Genomic DNA, 16482 nt, shown 5'->3' with positions numbered 1-16482 from the left:
GGAGAAGGAGACCCCCCCCCCCCCCCCCCCCCCCCGCTTCCCCAGAAACATGGCCGTCTCCTCCTCCCTTTAGTGATGCTACTAATTAGCATAAAGGGTGCAAAACCTGAACGGGTGGCACAGCAAGGCAACAGAACAGCTGAGCTGAAAAAAAATGAGATGACATCTACTAATAATGCCCTTTAGTGGCAGGTACTTATATTGTAATGTCGGGAACGGTGAGAGGTCCTCTTTAAACTTGGTGAATATTCATACTTCCTATATGTGTAATAAGTTACTGTTCTACCTCTCGTGTTTTAATCCATTAAAAAGGCACCATGTTTGTTTCCTTTAGGACCCTTCTGATGCTCATAAATGTATTTCTTTCCACTTTTTGCTGTTATTCCACTACAGCTGACTCTTAGGATCTTTATATAGCTTGTTTGCTACCTAGGTAAAGTACACGAGGCCCTGTTTCCTTTGGGGCTCCCTGTGTGCATTTCTCATAGCCAAACTAACACATCATGGATTAAAAGCACAGATATCACTGGGGAAGGGATTTGTTTTTTCATCTGATTTACAGATGCTGCTCAAAGTCCCTCAAGAGACCTAACGCAGGATACTGGCGGTTTGGAGCGGCAGAAGGTAAAGCCTGGTGTTTGTTGACCTTGTACAGAGCCCCCCCTTCTCTGTACCTGCCAGCGTTGGATCTCCAGACCGCTTTTACAAACCACTCAGGTTCATCTGGAGTCCACGGAGCAGGGACAGAGTTACCCTTCTCTGTTCCCTTTCTACTCGCAGCTTCTCATTCAGAGCTGTGAAAGTGATGCAGCAGTTTTTACCGGCCACCACTCATTCCGGCGTAATGGAGAATAGAATGTGTTTGCCGAATATTATTTTGGTGCCCGTAATTTCTTAGGTGCCAAGTAACCTTCCATTTATAATTGTAACTAGGGAGTATATGATTGCTGAGGTCCAAATTGCAACAAACTGGATAATTAGGATTAATGAATATTTTTCCCCTGTATGACACTGGAGATTAATGATTGAAATTATATGCAGGTATTGGTTAATTTATTGTAAGTCCATCCATATTCTTTGGATAGTCAAATGTCAGGCATTAGGTAGGTGGCCAGTATGTAACTGCTGCATCTCTTCTGAATAACATCTTTATCTTGGTGTTAATGTATTTCCCTATTGTTTCCTCCCATTTTCTTAGCATTTTGATGAATCTATGCACGAAGAGATCACTGACATAAGGGTTACGTCTTCCTCCTCCCATAAGCCACTTGCAGAAGGTGTGTTCATTAAGCTGTAATTCACATACATAGAATTGAAACTGGTTATGCCAAGTTATTAACTTTTGCCTTATCCTATCTAACTGATATGGGGCCGACTTCAGGCATGGATTTGGAACTTAAAGTAGCCCTGGAAAAAAAACTAAGTGGCGCCTTGTTGTAGGTGGGTCCAAATTGACAGAAGATGGGCCCAAAAAAGTAGGCGTGGATAACCGAAGTAGGCGGGGCCCACAATACTGTAGTGCAGCACAGAATACCGCCCCAGCAGAACCAAATACCACAGGACAGCACAAAATGCTGTCTCAGCAGCTATAGTATTCAACTGTATCACCGTCATAAGGACAGTAATACAGTTGAGTTCAGGAGGGCATCTGTAGCCGTTGAGCATCAGATTATTATGTACATGGACTGTGGAAATCAAGAGGGCTTGAGTGGCCCCCTGGGCATCGGTCCACCAGAAAATTTCCCTGTAGGGTCTATGGCCAATCCGCCCGTCTGACTACTTGTGAATCCTGTGGGTCCCAGTGGTCTGACCCCCACCAATCAGATGCTTATTCCCAGTGGATAGGGGATAATTAATAACTTGACATAACCCCTTTAACTCTAGTCTGACTGGTGTATAAAATGTATGCACATCTAATTGTGAGTTGAAAAACAACTGTTGTGTGGTACAGTGTAGATATGCGTTTTTATGTTGTGAGGCAGTGACAGGCCTCACGGCTGCTAGGGGAGAGATATGGCAGGATTTTCCATTTCTTCGCTGTCAATCAGCAGGTCAGAGGCCGCACCAGGTGGAACAATCAGTCTGGGATAAGAGTCCAGACTGTTAGGAGGAGGAAGAGTCTGTGTGCAGCAGAGGCCTGGGAAGGCTCTGTACAAGTGGGCTCAGCCAAGCTGGCTGAGGGGCCACGGGGCTAGGTGTTAGCCTGAACTTTGGGGGACTCCGCGAGGTCTTGGAATCGACGGTCACTAGGCCAGAGTCAGGAGGACTTCTAGGCCACAATCCCCCAAAAGGTACTGGACTTTGTTACAGCCTGGAAGTGCTGGATTGTTAGGCTGGGAAAAGCCCGCATGTTCTTCCCGTGTGTGAACATGGCTTTCAGTGAGGTAGGGAGTCCTCATGTTTAGTTAGAGCCCAGCCGGGCAGGTGTTTTATTTGTATTGTTTGTTTTGGTTTTGCTGAGGTGCCAAATAAAAGCAATGTTTGGCCCCTAACCCTGTGGTCGATGAAGATGATTGTGAGAATGACCCCTGAATAAGAGGCGATCCCTTACAATGTATGTGTGTGTGTATATGTATGTATGTGTAATATATATATATATATATATATATATATATATATATATATATATATTATACACACACAGTACAGACCAAAAGTTTGGACACACCTCATTCAAAGAGTTTTCTTTATTTTCATGACTATGAAAATTGTAGATTCACACTGAAGGCATCAAAACTATGAATTAACACATGTGGAATTATATACATAAACAATTGTGAAACTGAAAATATGTCATATTCTAGGTTCTTCAAAGTAGCCACCTTTTGCTTTGATTACTGCTTTGCACACTCTTGGCATTCTCTTGATGAGCTTCAAGAGGTAGTCCCCTAAAATGGTTTTCACTTCACAGGTGTGCCCTGTCAGGTTTAATAAGTGGGATTTCTTGCCTTATAAATGGGGTTGGGACCATCAGTTGCGTTGAGGAGAAGTCAGGTGGAGACACAGCTGATAGTCCTACTGAATAGACTGTTAGCTGCTTTTTTCTTGCCATAATACAAATTCTAAGTAAAGAAAAACGAGTGCCCATCATTACTTTAAGAAATGAAGGTCAGTCAGTCAGCCGAAAAATTGGGAAAACTTTGAAAGTAAGGGCTATTTGACCATGAAGAAGAGTGATGGGGTGCTGCGCCAGATGACCTGGCCTCCACAGTCACCGGACCTGAACCCAATCGAGATGGTTTGGGGTGAGCTGGACTGCAGAGTGAAGGCAAAAGGGCCAACAAGTGCTAAGCATCTCTGGGAACTCCTTCAAGACTGTTAGAAGACCATTTCAGGGAACTACCTCTTGAAGCTCATCAAGAGAATGCCAAGAGTGTGCACAGCAGTAATCAAAGCAAAAGGTGGCTACTTTGAAGAACCTAGAATATGACATATTTTCAGTTGTTTCACACTTGTTTGTTCTGTATATAATTCCACATGTGTTAATTCATAGTTTTGATGCCTTCATAGTCATAAAGATAAAGAAAACTCTTTTTGAATGAGAAGATCTGTACTGTGTGTATATATATGTGTGTGTGTGTGTGTGTGTGTATGTGTATATGTATGTATATATATATATATATATACATACACACACACAGTGGCGGAAATAATTATTTGACCCCTCACTGATTTTGTAAGTTTGTCCAATGACAAAGAAATGAAAAGTCTCAGAACAGTATCATTTCAATGGTAGGTTTATTGTAACAGTGGCAGATAGCACATCAAAAGGAAAATCGAAAAAATAACTTTAAAAGATAGCAACTGATTTGCATTTCATTGAGTGAAATAAGTATTTGAACCCTCTAACAAAAAAAGACTTAATACTTGGTGGAAAAACCCTTGTTTGCAAGCACAGAGGTCAAACGTTTCTTGTAATTGATGACCAAGTTTGCGCACATTTTAGGAGGAATGTTGGTCCACTCCTCTTTGCAGATCATCTCTAAATCCCTAAGGTTTCGAGGCTGTCTCTGTGCAACTCTGAGCTTGAGCTCCCTCCATAGGTTTTCGATTGGATTAAGGTCCGGAGACTGACTAGGCCACTCCATGACCTTAATGTGCTTCTTCTTGAGCCACTCCTTTGTTGCCTTTGCTGTATGTTTTGGGTCATTGTCGTGCTGGAACACCCATCCACGACCCATTTTCAGTTTCCTGGCAGAGGGAAGGAGGTTGTCGCTCAGGATTTCACGATACATGGCTCCGTCCATTTTCCCGTTTATGCGAATAAGTTGTCCTGTGCCCTTAGCAGAAAAACACCCCCAAAGCAAAATGTTTCCACCCCCATGCTTGACGGTGGGGACGGTGTTTTGGGGGTCATAGGCAGCATTTTTCTTCCTCCAAACACAGCGAGTTGAGTTAATGCCAAAGAGCTCTATTTTGGTCTCATCAGACCACAGCACCTTCTCCCAGTCACTCTCTGAATCATTCAGGTGTTCATTGGCAAACTTCAGACGGGCCTGCACATGTGCCTTCCTGAGCAGGGGGACCTTGCGAGCCCTGCAGGATTTTAATCCAGTGCGGTGTAATGTGTTTCCAATGGTTTTCTTGGTGACTGTGGTCCCTGCTAATTTGAGGTCATTAACTAACTCCTCCCGTGTAGTTCTAGGATGCTTTTTCACCTTTCTCAGAACCATTGACACCCCACGAGGTGAGATCTTGCGTGGAGCCCCAGAGCGAGGTCGATTGATGGTCATTTTGTGCTCCTTCCATTTTCGAACAATCGCACCAACAGTTGTCACCTTCTCTCCCAGCTTCTTGCTAATGGTTTTGTAGCCCATTCCAGCCTTGTGCAGGTCTACAATTTTGTCTCTGACATCCTTGGACAGCTCTTTGGTCTTTCCCATGTTGGAGAGTTTGGAGTCTGCTTGATTGATTGATTCTGTGGACAGGTGTCTTTTATACAGGTGACTAGTTAAGACAGGTGTCCTTAATGAGGGTGACTAATTGAGTAGAAGTGTCTAACCACTCTGTTGGAGCCAGAACTCTTAATGGTTGGTAGGGGTTCAAATACTTATTTCACTCAATGAAATGCAAATCAGTTGCTATCTTTTATTTAAAGTTATTTTTTCGATTTTCCTTTTGATGTGCTATCTGCCACTGTTACAATAAACCTACCATTGAAATGATACTGTTCTGAGACTTTTCATTTCTTTGTCATTGGACAAACTTACAAAATCAGTGAGGGGTCAAATAATTATTTCCGCCACTGTATATATATATATATATATATATTTTATATTAGTGTGTGTATGTATATTAATATACACTGCTCAAAAAAATAAAGGGAACACTTAAACAACACAATGTAGCTCAAAGTCAATCACACTTCTGTGAAATCAAACTGTCCACTTAAGAAGCAACACTGAGTGACAATCAATTTCACATGCTGTTGTGCAAATGGGATAGACAACAGGTGGAAATTATAGGCAATTAGCAAGACACCCCCAATAAAGGAGTGGTTCTGCAGGTGGTGACCACAGACCACTTCTCAGTTCCTATGCTTCCTGGCTGATGTTTTGGTCACTTTTGAATGCTGGCGGTGCTTTCACTCTAGTGGTAGCATGAGACGGAGTCTACAACCCACACAAGTGGCTCAGGTAGTGCAGCTTATCCAGGATGGCACATCACTGCGAGCTGTGGCAAGAAGGTTTGCTGTGTCTGTCAACGTAGTGTCCAGAGCATGGAGGCGCTACCAGGAGACAGGCCAGTACATCAGGAGACGTGGGGGAGGCCGTAGGAGGGCAACAACCCAGCAGCAGGACCACTACCTCCGCCTTTGGGCAAGGAGGAACAGGAGGAGCACTGCCAGAGCCCTGCAAAATGACCTCCAGCAGGCCACAAATGTGCATGTGTCTGCTCAAACGGTCAGAAACAGACTCCATGAGGGTGATATGAGGGCCCGACGTCCACAGGTGGGGGTTGTGCTTACAGCCCAACACCGTGCAGGACGTTTGGCATTTGCCAGAAAACACCAAGATTGGCAAATTCGCCACTGGCGCCCTGTGCTCTTCACAGATGAAAGCAGGTTCACACTGAGCACATGTGACAGAGTCTGGAGACGCCGTGGAGAACGTTCTGCTGCCTGCAACATCCTCCAGCATGACCGGTTTGGCATTAGGTCAGCAATGGTGTGCGGTGGCATTTCTTTGGAGGGCCGCACAGCCCTCCATGTGCTCGCCAGAGGTAGCCTGACTGCCATTAGGTACCGAGATGAGATCCTCAGACCCCTTGTGAGACCATATGCTGGTGCGGTTGGCCCTGGGTTCCTCCTAATGCAAGACAATGCTAGACCTCATGTGGCTGGAGTGTGTCAGCAGTTCTGCAAAACGAAGGCATTGATGCTATGGACTGGCCCGCCCGTTCCCCAGACCTGAATCCAATTGAGCACATCTGGGACATCATGTCTCGCTCTATCCACCAACGTCACTTTGCACCACAGACTGTCCAGGAGTTGGCAGATGCTTTAGTCCAGGTCTGGGAGGAGATCCCTCAGGAGACCGTCCGCCACCTCATCAGGAGCATGCACAGGCGTTGTAGGGAGGTCATTCAGGCACGTGGAGGCCACACACACTACTGAGCCTCATTTTGACTTGTTTTAAGGACATTACATCAAAGTTGGATCAGCCTGTAGTGTGTTTTTCCACTTTAATTTTGAGTGTGACTCCAAATCCAGACCTCCATGGGTTAAAAAATTTGATTTCCATTTTTTTTTTTTTTGTGATTTTGTTGTCAGCACATTCAACTATGTAAAGAACAAAGTATTTCAGAAGAATATTTAATTAATTCAGATCTAGGATGTGTTATTTTTGTGTTCCCTTTATTTTTGTTCACATGTGACCACCCTGCCATTCACTGCCATAGGACTGCCAGAGACAGCTGAGGCCTGTACTTGGAAGTCTAATAGAAGTGAACGGATTTGGTAGTCTAATATGTGCACCTCATGATCCTTGCTTCATCTGGTAAAACCATACCTATTATATGAACTTTGTGGCTAATGTAAAATTACATATCACAAAAGAACCAATATAGAAGATGAGAGTAAACCATGCTTATTGGTGAATGCTTCACAGAAGGCCATTTTTTTTGGTAATGGACCTGATGTAATTGTTCCTTTCTGCATCTCATATCTATGGCTTTTTATTATGATATATTAAATGTTATGTTTTATGACCGTGCCTTCCGAGAAGTATAATGTAAAATTTTAAAATTGTCCTAAAAAATGGTGCAAAAATAGGAAGCAGTGGTTGCTTTAAATCCTACATAAAATGTCTGGATGGCAGTAACATTCACAAGTTTTCTGCTTTAACGTGTCTTGTTATAGATGGTGAAAATCTGGCCACTCTAGAGCAGGATGGCTTGAATCTCTCCTTTGAAGAATGGGATGTTGCCGGTCTACCCTGGTGGTTTCTGGGGAATTTGAGGGCAAATTATAATCCCCTTAGTTATGGGTCCACAGACATCCCTTCCAACCAGGTAGTATATCTAGACATGAGTTGATTTTTGTATGCATGTGGTCTTAATAGATGTAAATTGACAGTGGACGCCTTCTTTTCTAGCTCTTTATCAAGTCGTGCTAAATGGGGTTATCCAACAGTAGAAATACCCCACCCCCCCTTCCTATAGACGATACTTACCTGGTCCCCAGCACCCGTTCTCTTCTGTATCGCTGCACGGCCGGCGCTGCATCTCCCCGTCGCGCGGATCAAAACATCCGGCAACGGGTGAAGGAGCCAATAGTGGGCCACAACCTCCCTAGTGTCACCCGTGTTGCTAGCGGCAGCCGTGCAGCGATCCAGAGGGACACGGGTGCCAGGGAATGGGTAAGTATCGCCTATAGGAGTGGCCCAGGTATTGTGGAGGGTATTTCTACTATTGGATAACTCCTTTGAGTGAATTCTATTTGTTCGATGCACTGTGACAGTTTCTCTGTGTGAAGAACCTTATTTTCCACATTGCAGGACATAGATACAGCCCTGGTTTCTGATACCACGGATGACTTGTGGTTCCTCAATGACAATCGGTCAGATCAAATTAATGTGGAGGTGAAAGTGGAAAGTCTGGATTCTCAAGATAGTGAGGGTGAAGACATGAAAGAAAATGAAGGAAAGAAAGTGAGTTCAATAGCATAATTACGCATGTTTTTCTTCTCAACACACAACACTGTCTAGTAAGGCACATAATAACACATTTTTCTATTTTTTTTATTTTTTCCCCATAATTTTTGTAAGTTTCTCCATTTTTAAGGCGTAATGCACACAACCTACTGTGTGCGTCCACGTCTGATAGCATTTTTTTGTGGATCGTACACAGACCTGTTCATTTCTATGGGTTCACACAAAATGCTGACAGCATACATATGTCATTCGTGCGCTGTCCACATCTATTCGGCTGTTCCACAAATTATAGAACATGTCTTCTTATCCATTTTGCAAAGACCAGGCAGTGCTGTTATGAAAATTCGGCATGCACACGGCCGGTATCCATATTTTGATTCACAGTTTGTAGACTGCAAAATTCCTGTGGTCATGTGCATGAGGCCTAAATGTTCATCAACTGCTCCCTTGGTCAAGGTTTTATTTATCAAAAACTGTAAATGAAGGTACAAGATTGTAATGAGTTGTGTTTCTTGGTGTTATTCAGGTGATCGAGCTGACCATATATGATGATTTAGAGGACACACAAAGCCTGAGTGATACAGATACAGAGATTTCTTCTGAGGTTTGTCCTGTTTACTTCAGTGTATTCAGTGTATTTTCTTATGTTAAAATGTATACAAAGCCTTAAAAAAAAACACTCCTCTCTTTCCGCCCCTGCTGTAACACTTCCCCAGATTCTTTTCATATATAATCTTCATCATTAGGTGTTTATTACATAATAAAATTACCTCTCCTTTCTGTCTCCTCAGGACTGCTGGCAATGCAACAATTGCCATAAGTTTAATTCCCCTTCAAAGCGCTACTGCTTCCGCTGCTGGGCGTTACGCAAGGATTGGTATGCAGACTGCCCGCCTCTAACTCATACACTTTCCACCCCTGCTCTATCGGCTAATGTCAGTTCCCTGGAAATGAAGAATGGCATGGACATTCCTGACTGCCGCAGAACAGTTTCTGCCCCCATGGTGCGTGTGAAAAACAAGGATAAAAATAACCAAGCTCCTTTCTTCGAGCCCTTAGATTTGGCATCAAATGCCAGAAATCTCTCAGAAAGCACAGACACTCTTCTCGATTTGGAAGAAGCACCACTGGAGTCCAGACGTCTCTTGTTGGAACCATGCAAGCTGTGCCACCGGCGCCCACGTAATGGCAACATAGTGCACGGACGTACAGGCCACTTGGTGACCTGTTTTCACTGCGCATGCAAACTGAAGAATACTCGAAAGGGATGTCCAGTGTGTAAGAAACCAATACAGATGGTGGTAAAAACCTATGTGTCGTAGCATTGGAGCAGCACCGCTGTCTGAATTGTAGACCTCCAGCTGTTGGCGGCCTAAAATGCCACCAGCGACCTCCCTATCAAACGGTTTGTGTAGACACATAGTTGTGGTTTACTGTGCTGCGCCTTTGGTGCAATGAGGGTGTTGCCATCAATCTTGTGTCCAAGCTCCATTCATTTCTGTGGCCAGCTCCTCCCTTTCTGCTTTGCCTCTACCTGGCCTTGTCAGTCAAAGCAGCCAGGGAGGAGTTGGCTGCAGCAATGATTGGAGTTTGGGTGCAGTGATCAATGGTGACGCCCTCATTGCATCAAAGACTTAATTTGCATACCAAGAAAAAGTATTATAACTCTTGAACGGAGCCTCGGATCAACAAAAGAAAAAACTAATTTTAATCAGGTGAACCACAGCTATGTGTCTATGCGAACAGTTTGATGGGGAGGTCGCTGGTGACAGATTGCCTTTAAGCACCTTTTTTCTTTGAAGGAGACCTGGATTTCGACAGTGCAAAAAATTTTTTGTTTACCTTTAGCAGTGGATGTTTTGCTGATTCCAGTCTTCATATCTGACCATGCTTTATCACTGCCATGATTTACTGAAGTGTTTTCTGTTGCGGGGTTCTGCTTAGATTCCACCAGGAGCAGAAAATAAAACTTTTTTTTTTTTTTTCCAATAGTATTTATGAAGATATAAGAATATATAAGGAAGATATGTGTATCTATTTATGTTTGGACTTCAGTCTTTATAGTTTGATGGAATTCCTGTACAAGGCCCTTCCAGCCAGTGTTTCGGCAGTCTGTCACAATGCAACTATGGTCTGCAATGCATAAAAGGAAGCTCATTGTATATTTCTTTGCCTTCTTGTTAATATGAAAGTCTTTTTTAATTTAGGTTTTACACGGCACTTCTATAAGAAGAAAAGAAGTGCAAGAAAACGTGATTTCTTTCTAGCCTATAGGTGTTCATGTTGCCAAAGTTCTCCCTTACATGTGGGTTTACAATGAAAGTAATTGAAAAGCCCAATGCAATTAAAAATTTTCACGTTCATTTCTGAAAGCAAGCAAATGGCTACCACCTTAAAGGGGTGGGCCACTTTTCTGTCATTGTATGTGTCCTTGCTGTATGCCATTTAATGTTTTCATTGTATACATTTTTCCTGATTATTTTTAGGGTGCATCCTGAGCTGTAAAACAGCGGCTGTGCGGTTGGCGGCACGTTCAAATGGCGTCCGGTGCACTCTTTATCCTTCTGTGTGGTCACACAGGTGCAATATGATAAAGGAGAGTGCGCTGGACCCAGGAGGGTTTCTAGGCAGGGCATGTGCTGAGCGCTTCATTGGGAGGAAGCAGGAGTAGGCTGGACATGCGCAGATCGCTTTGGCGTCTGAATAGTACAAGTGACGCAAAATGGGACAGGAGAAAGCTGAGCTGAATTACACGGAGTATGAGCAGAACGCATCTGGAGAGTATGTGCAGTACAGTAGACGGGAGCGCGCAATGCCGAATAGATGGGTGGGTGAAGCTAAGCATTCGCTATATGACGTCCTAATGAACAGCACAGCCGCTGTTTACAGCTGGGCATGTGACCAAAAAACAATTAGCAAAATGGGAACCAGCAAGGGAATAATTCATCCCATGGAAACATGAAATAACATACAATAAGGCGCCTTACAAGATAGAAAAGTGGCCATCCTCTTTAAAGAGAGCCTGTCAGCAAGGCCAGCACTATTAAACCAAGCAAACTACCTGGTAGGGTTGATCCTGCAGTTTAAAATTATACCTGACCTGTAAAATTTATTTTGGCGTTCCCGAGCAAAAAAGGTTTTTTTTTCTTTGCAAATGAGGACTTCAGTGTAAAGCGTTAAGAGGCCAAGCCACCAGGTGCTCCTCAGCTCTCCAGTGCTAGATACACCCCTCAGTGCACTGAAGACCTAATTTGCGTAAAGAATAAAGGTCTAATTTTCTCGGGAACACCGCAAAAGATTTTCACAGGTCAGGTATTGTTTTAGTCAGCAGAATCAACCCTACTAGGCAGTGAGCATGCTGTAAGAGGGTTCACCTGGTTAACATCGAAAATTGAATCCAAAGCTTTTACTGCGAATCTCCTTTGTAACTAAAATATTATGTAAACGGCTCTTTTTAGCTTTTTTTCCTACAATGGATTTGGCTGCGGTGAATCCACTGCAAAATCTTCATGTATTAATTGCGATTTGCTGCAGACTTGATGTGTGTTTGCAACGCCATGGGTAAAATCCACGTCCTGAGCTGCATATAACACATGAAGGTTTTGCAATGGATTCACTGCTGACAAATCCATAGTAAAAAAAAAAAAAAAAAAATGAAACTTCCCTTTCGAAGGGTTTATTTACATCTTGACTTCTGCCAACAGCGGCTGTGACTGCAAAGCTATGGAAGAATACAGTGATGTGGAGTTGAAATGCCCTCCATAATATATTCCCCTGTGCAGGTATGGGGGAGAATTATCAAAACTGGTGCAAAGGAAACTGACTTAGTTGCTCATAGCAACCAATCAGCTTCCACGTTTCATTTTTAAAGCTGCTTTGGAAAATGAAAGGATCAATCTGATTGGTTGCTAAGCCAGTTTTCCTTTGCACCAGTTTTGATAAATCTCCCCCATTGCGTCTGTCGAAGACCAAATACTGTAGCTCACCTGTTCTTATGGGTGGAAAAGGCCAGAAGAGCTTGTTCCAGCTCTGCTCTTAACTTCTCCTTCCTCATCTGTTACCAGTATTGTCACTTACAAGTGTTCACACACATGTGCTCTTTCTTGTTCAGTTATTATGTGGAAAGGCAACAGCCAGTTGTCATGTCCAGTTAAAATGGAATGGAATCCTGAGGTTGTCCCACCGCAGGTCCTCCTATACTCATATAGCCTATAAATTAGTAGGTTAGGTAAGGATGTGACCCGTGGGACAACTGCCTTAACCCTTCTGTGAGCATTTGTCTGTGATTTCACAGGAGTTGTGCCTGGGTTATTAATCTCTGCATATGTGGCCTACATGACAGGGCGTTAATATTGTGCCTAAGAAGTTTTAGTAAACTTGGTAAGATTCATTGTTTTTACAGATGTAAGAAGCTGTGGAAGACCTGAAACTGTGTGTGTTCTCCACTGAGCTTGTGATTCTCCACGTACAGCAAGCCTAGTGCTTATTCATTTTGTGGGGTGTTTTTGTTTTTTTGTTCATGTATGCATGTGAAGAAGCTTGTTTGCACTATGTGATCATTTTGTACCAAGTAATCTACATTTGTTGACAGGAGGATTTGTTGACATGGATGCGTTAAGACTGTGATTATAATGTTTTGTTTTTTTCCTTATGGTTCTGGAAAATAAAGTATTTTACAAAGTTGACTTGCTTGCTGTATCCATTTCTAAATGAATTTTGAGCGTGGGTGGGCTATTTTTTTTTTTTTTTTTCTCTCACATCCCATATTCCTCAGTGTTGGATTGTCTCTCTCCTTTCTTGGGGTTTTAATATGTATTTATTTTCCAGGGACCCTTCCCTCAAGTTAAGGGAGAATCAGATTTAGGGTCCATTCACACGTCCGTAGAATGGGTCCGCATCCGTTCTGCAATTATGCGGAATGGGTGCGAATCCATTCATTCTCTATGGGTGCCGGAAGAGATGCGGACAGCACACAGTGTGCTATCCGCATCTGCCTTTTCAGAGCGTGGCCCTGATCTTCCGGTCTGCAGCTCCGGAAAAAAATAGAGCATGTCCTATTCTTGTTTGCAATTGCGGACAAGAATAGGCATTTCTATGGGGGTGCCAGACGGGTGTATTGTGGATCCGCAATTTGCGGATCCGCAATGCACTACGGACGTCTGAATGGAGCCTTATAGTAATTATTAAGAAGCTATAAGATGCGTATAGTTTCTTGGAATATTAGATGTATAGGAACTGGAGTGAAAAGAATAGCAGTATTTAATGTGATCAACACGTTTTTTACCAGCAATTATATGCCTCCAGGAAACCCACATAACTAAAGAAAATAGTAAAGTATTGGAGAAACCATTGGTACAGTATGCATATCATTCTGTTTTCCACTTATTCTAGAGGTGTAAGCATTTTAGTTAATAGGGATATTAAGATAAAAATATAAGATGTAGTGATGGATAGAGAGGGGCGATATGTGTTAATGGATTGCATATTGGATAATAAACCTTGGATAATTGCGAGTGTATACATACCGCCCCCCTTTACAGTAGAGGTATTGCTGAAGATTCATGAGTTTTCCATAAATAGAAGTAAAAGGGCACTATTGATAGTGGGTGATTTTAATATGGTAATGGATGAGGGGATAGATAGATGCAGAATAGGGCATAAAATGGATTTACACACAAAGTCTAGACTTAAAAATAATATGCAAGGTTAAATCCGAGAGCAAGAAAATTTTCATGTTTTTCTAAAACTCAAAATATTTTCACAAATAGATATGGCCAGGAGCGTTGCTAGGTTAAAACATTCGGGGCCTGGGCCCCTGATGTTTTGTCCCAGGCTCCGAATGTACTGCCTGCCTGCTAGATACAACTGTACTGCCATCCTCGGGACGGCAATACCATTGAATCTAATGCCTTACAAGAGCTGAAGGACCTGTGATGACAGTCCATGTAATCAGTTCTAAATGCAGTAGCTGAAAAGGACCTGTGAAGTCCTGGGAAGAAGCTGTGGTGAGGTCTGCTACAAGAGGAGAGGTAAGTGAAGGGGTAGGTTACTCAGTGTGAGGCAGAGCAATGTTGGGAGTTATTTAACTGGGACTGTATGTTAGGGCTGAAGTTATTTACGTGGGACAGTGGGGTAGAGTGATGTTATTTACATGGGACTGAATATTGAGGGGTGATATTTACATGGGATTGTATGTTGAAGGCTGGGGAGGGGGTGATGTTTACGTGGGACTGTATTTTGGAGGGGGCTGGAGAGATTGTGTGATGGTATTTACATGGGACACTGGGGGAGGAGGGAAATGTTATTTACATGGGACTGTATGGTGGAGGGGCTAAGGAATTATAATTTCTGAGGACAGTAAACGGAGGAATATAACTACAGGGGGAATTATAAATACTGGGGGTGCTTCAAGGCGGGCATTATAACAGTAGGGGGCGATATAAATACTGGGGCACTTCAGGGTGAGCATTAGAACGGGGTATTGTAAATACTGGGGCACTTCAGGGTGAGCATTACAACAGGGGGTATTATAAATACTGGGGGCACTGTGGGGACTTTAAGCATTCTTATTACTACTAGGAGGGACTTATAGATCCACATTATTTCTTTTAAGAGCATTATGGGGGGCCTTATTACTACTGAGGGGTCTGTAGAGAGCTTTATTACCACTGGGATAATAATAGGGGGGCCTTATTTCTGCTAGGGGCTCTGTAAGGACATTACTCTTGGGGAGCACTATCACTGTAGGGGGCAGTATTACTAATGAGGGCATTCTAGAAGGGAATTACTATTGGTGGGACTATGAGGAGTACTATTACTATGGGGGGGGCACTCATTTTTCTTCAGGATAGTATTTGGGGGTAGAGAAAAGTGAGAAAGCTAAGATGTCTGTGTGTCAAACTCTGCACAGACGAGGCGGCTGAGAGAAGTTGTCCGGACCGAATGGAGAAGATGACAGAAGATCTACGTCAGAGGAGACGTCACCTGGGAGGCACTGGATGTGAAAGGTAAGTGCTGCTATATAGCTGTATGGGGGGGGGGGGGGGGGGATTGGTTGACTTAGAGAATTGGGCAATATTCATTGGGGCTTGGGCCCTGGATCTTTTGAGACCCTAGCAACGCCCCTGGATATGGCAGTAGTTAATAGAAATGCAGTACACAATATTAAGATTAAATATGCACAGAGAGGTGTATCTGATCATTTTCCACTTATGGTTAATACTAGAGAGGAGAGGGAAGGGACAGGTGTACGGGTAAAATTTTATTTAGGTTGGATAGATATAAAGGGGACACAAGAAAAGATTCAAAAAGAAATTAAAGAATATTTTGATATTAATAACGGCACTGCGGATGTTATGACAGTTTGGGAAGCTAGTAAAGCTTTTATGAGGGGGATATTTATGAAATACACTTCTATATATGAAGGAGAAACAGATGAGGGAGTTAGAACTAGAAGTCAAAAATAGAGAAAAGAAATCTGGAAAATCCTACTGAAATCAACTGAGAGACACACTAAGTATAAAGATGAACTGTACTTGTTAGCTGAGCAACAAAAGGAAAATTATGTAAAAGAACAATATACTCAGGGACATATACCAGGAAAGGGGCTTGCATCTATAATGGCTGCACATAAAGGAATTACCATATATTTTTTGCCCTATAAGACGCACCTAGGTTTTTGGGGAGGAAAATAAGAAAAAAAATATTTTTAACCAAAAGGTGTGCTTTTGGTGGGTTTGGAACTAATGGTGGTCTGTGGATGGCACTATTACTGGGGATCTGTGAAGGACACTGTTATGGGGGGATCTGTGGTTTACTGACACTGTTATGGGGGGGGATCTGTGGCCTGCACTGTTACAGGGGGGGGGGGGAATCTGTGGGTGGCACTGTTATATATGTGCCATCCACAGACCCCCCACCCCATAACGGTGCCATCCACAGACCCCCCACCCCATAACGGTGCCATCCACAGACCCCCCCCCCCCACCCCGTAACGGTGCCATCCACAGACCCCACCAGCCCATAACAGTGCCATCCACAGATGTCCCCCATAAAAATGTCATCCACAGACCCCCCCCCCCCCCCCCCGCCGCTCCAGTATACTAATATAAAATGTCTTATTCAATTAATAGTTATTTAACATGCCCCTCAACTCCTAATAGTACCGTACATCCTAACCGCTTCAGTACAATGCAGGCAGGTCGGGCGGCCGGTGCGTCACTCACCTGCGCCGCCTGCTTCATTCATAAAGTAGGCGGCCAGGCACGTGACATCGGGGAGTTATGCTGCTGCCCGCCTGCCTGCATTCTACTGAAGCGGTTAGGATGTA

At 43.4% G+C, this 16482-nt stretch overlaps 1 protein-coding gene across 1 annotated transcript in view; it reads left to right on the top strand.

The window, feature by feature from the left end:
• Window positions 1-11790, top strand: part of MDM4 (MDM4 regulator of p53) — a 74407-nt gene extending 62617 nt beyond the window's left edge. Inside the window, exons 6-11 of the mRNA XM_040423990.1 lie at window positions 563-624; window positions 1199-1277; window positions 7361-7512; window positions 7998-8150; window positions 8680-8757; window positions 8945-11790. Of these exons, the coding sequence (XP_040279924.1) occupies window positions 563-624; window positions 1199-1277; window positions 7361-7512; window positions 7998-8150; window positions 8680-8757; window positions 8945-9475 (1055 nt within the window). The 3' untranslated portion in view covers window positions 9476-11790. The remainder of the gene's footprint in view (window positions 1-562; window positions 625-1198; window positions 1278-7360; window positions 7513-7997; window positions 8151-8679; window positions 8758-8944) is intronic.
• Window positions 11791-16482: the final 4692 nt, after the last annotated feature.

Source organism: Bufo bufo, chromosome 3 (genome assembly GCF_905171765.1).
Source record: "Bufo bufo chromosome 3, aBufBuf1.1, whole genome shotgun sequence".
NCBI lineage: Eukaryota > Metazoa > Chordata > Amphibia > Anura > Bufonidae > Bufo > Bufo bufo.
This window is presented reverse-complemented; position numbering and strand designations above follow the sequence as displayed.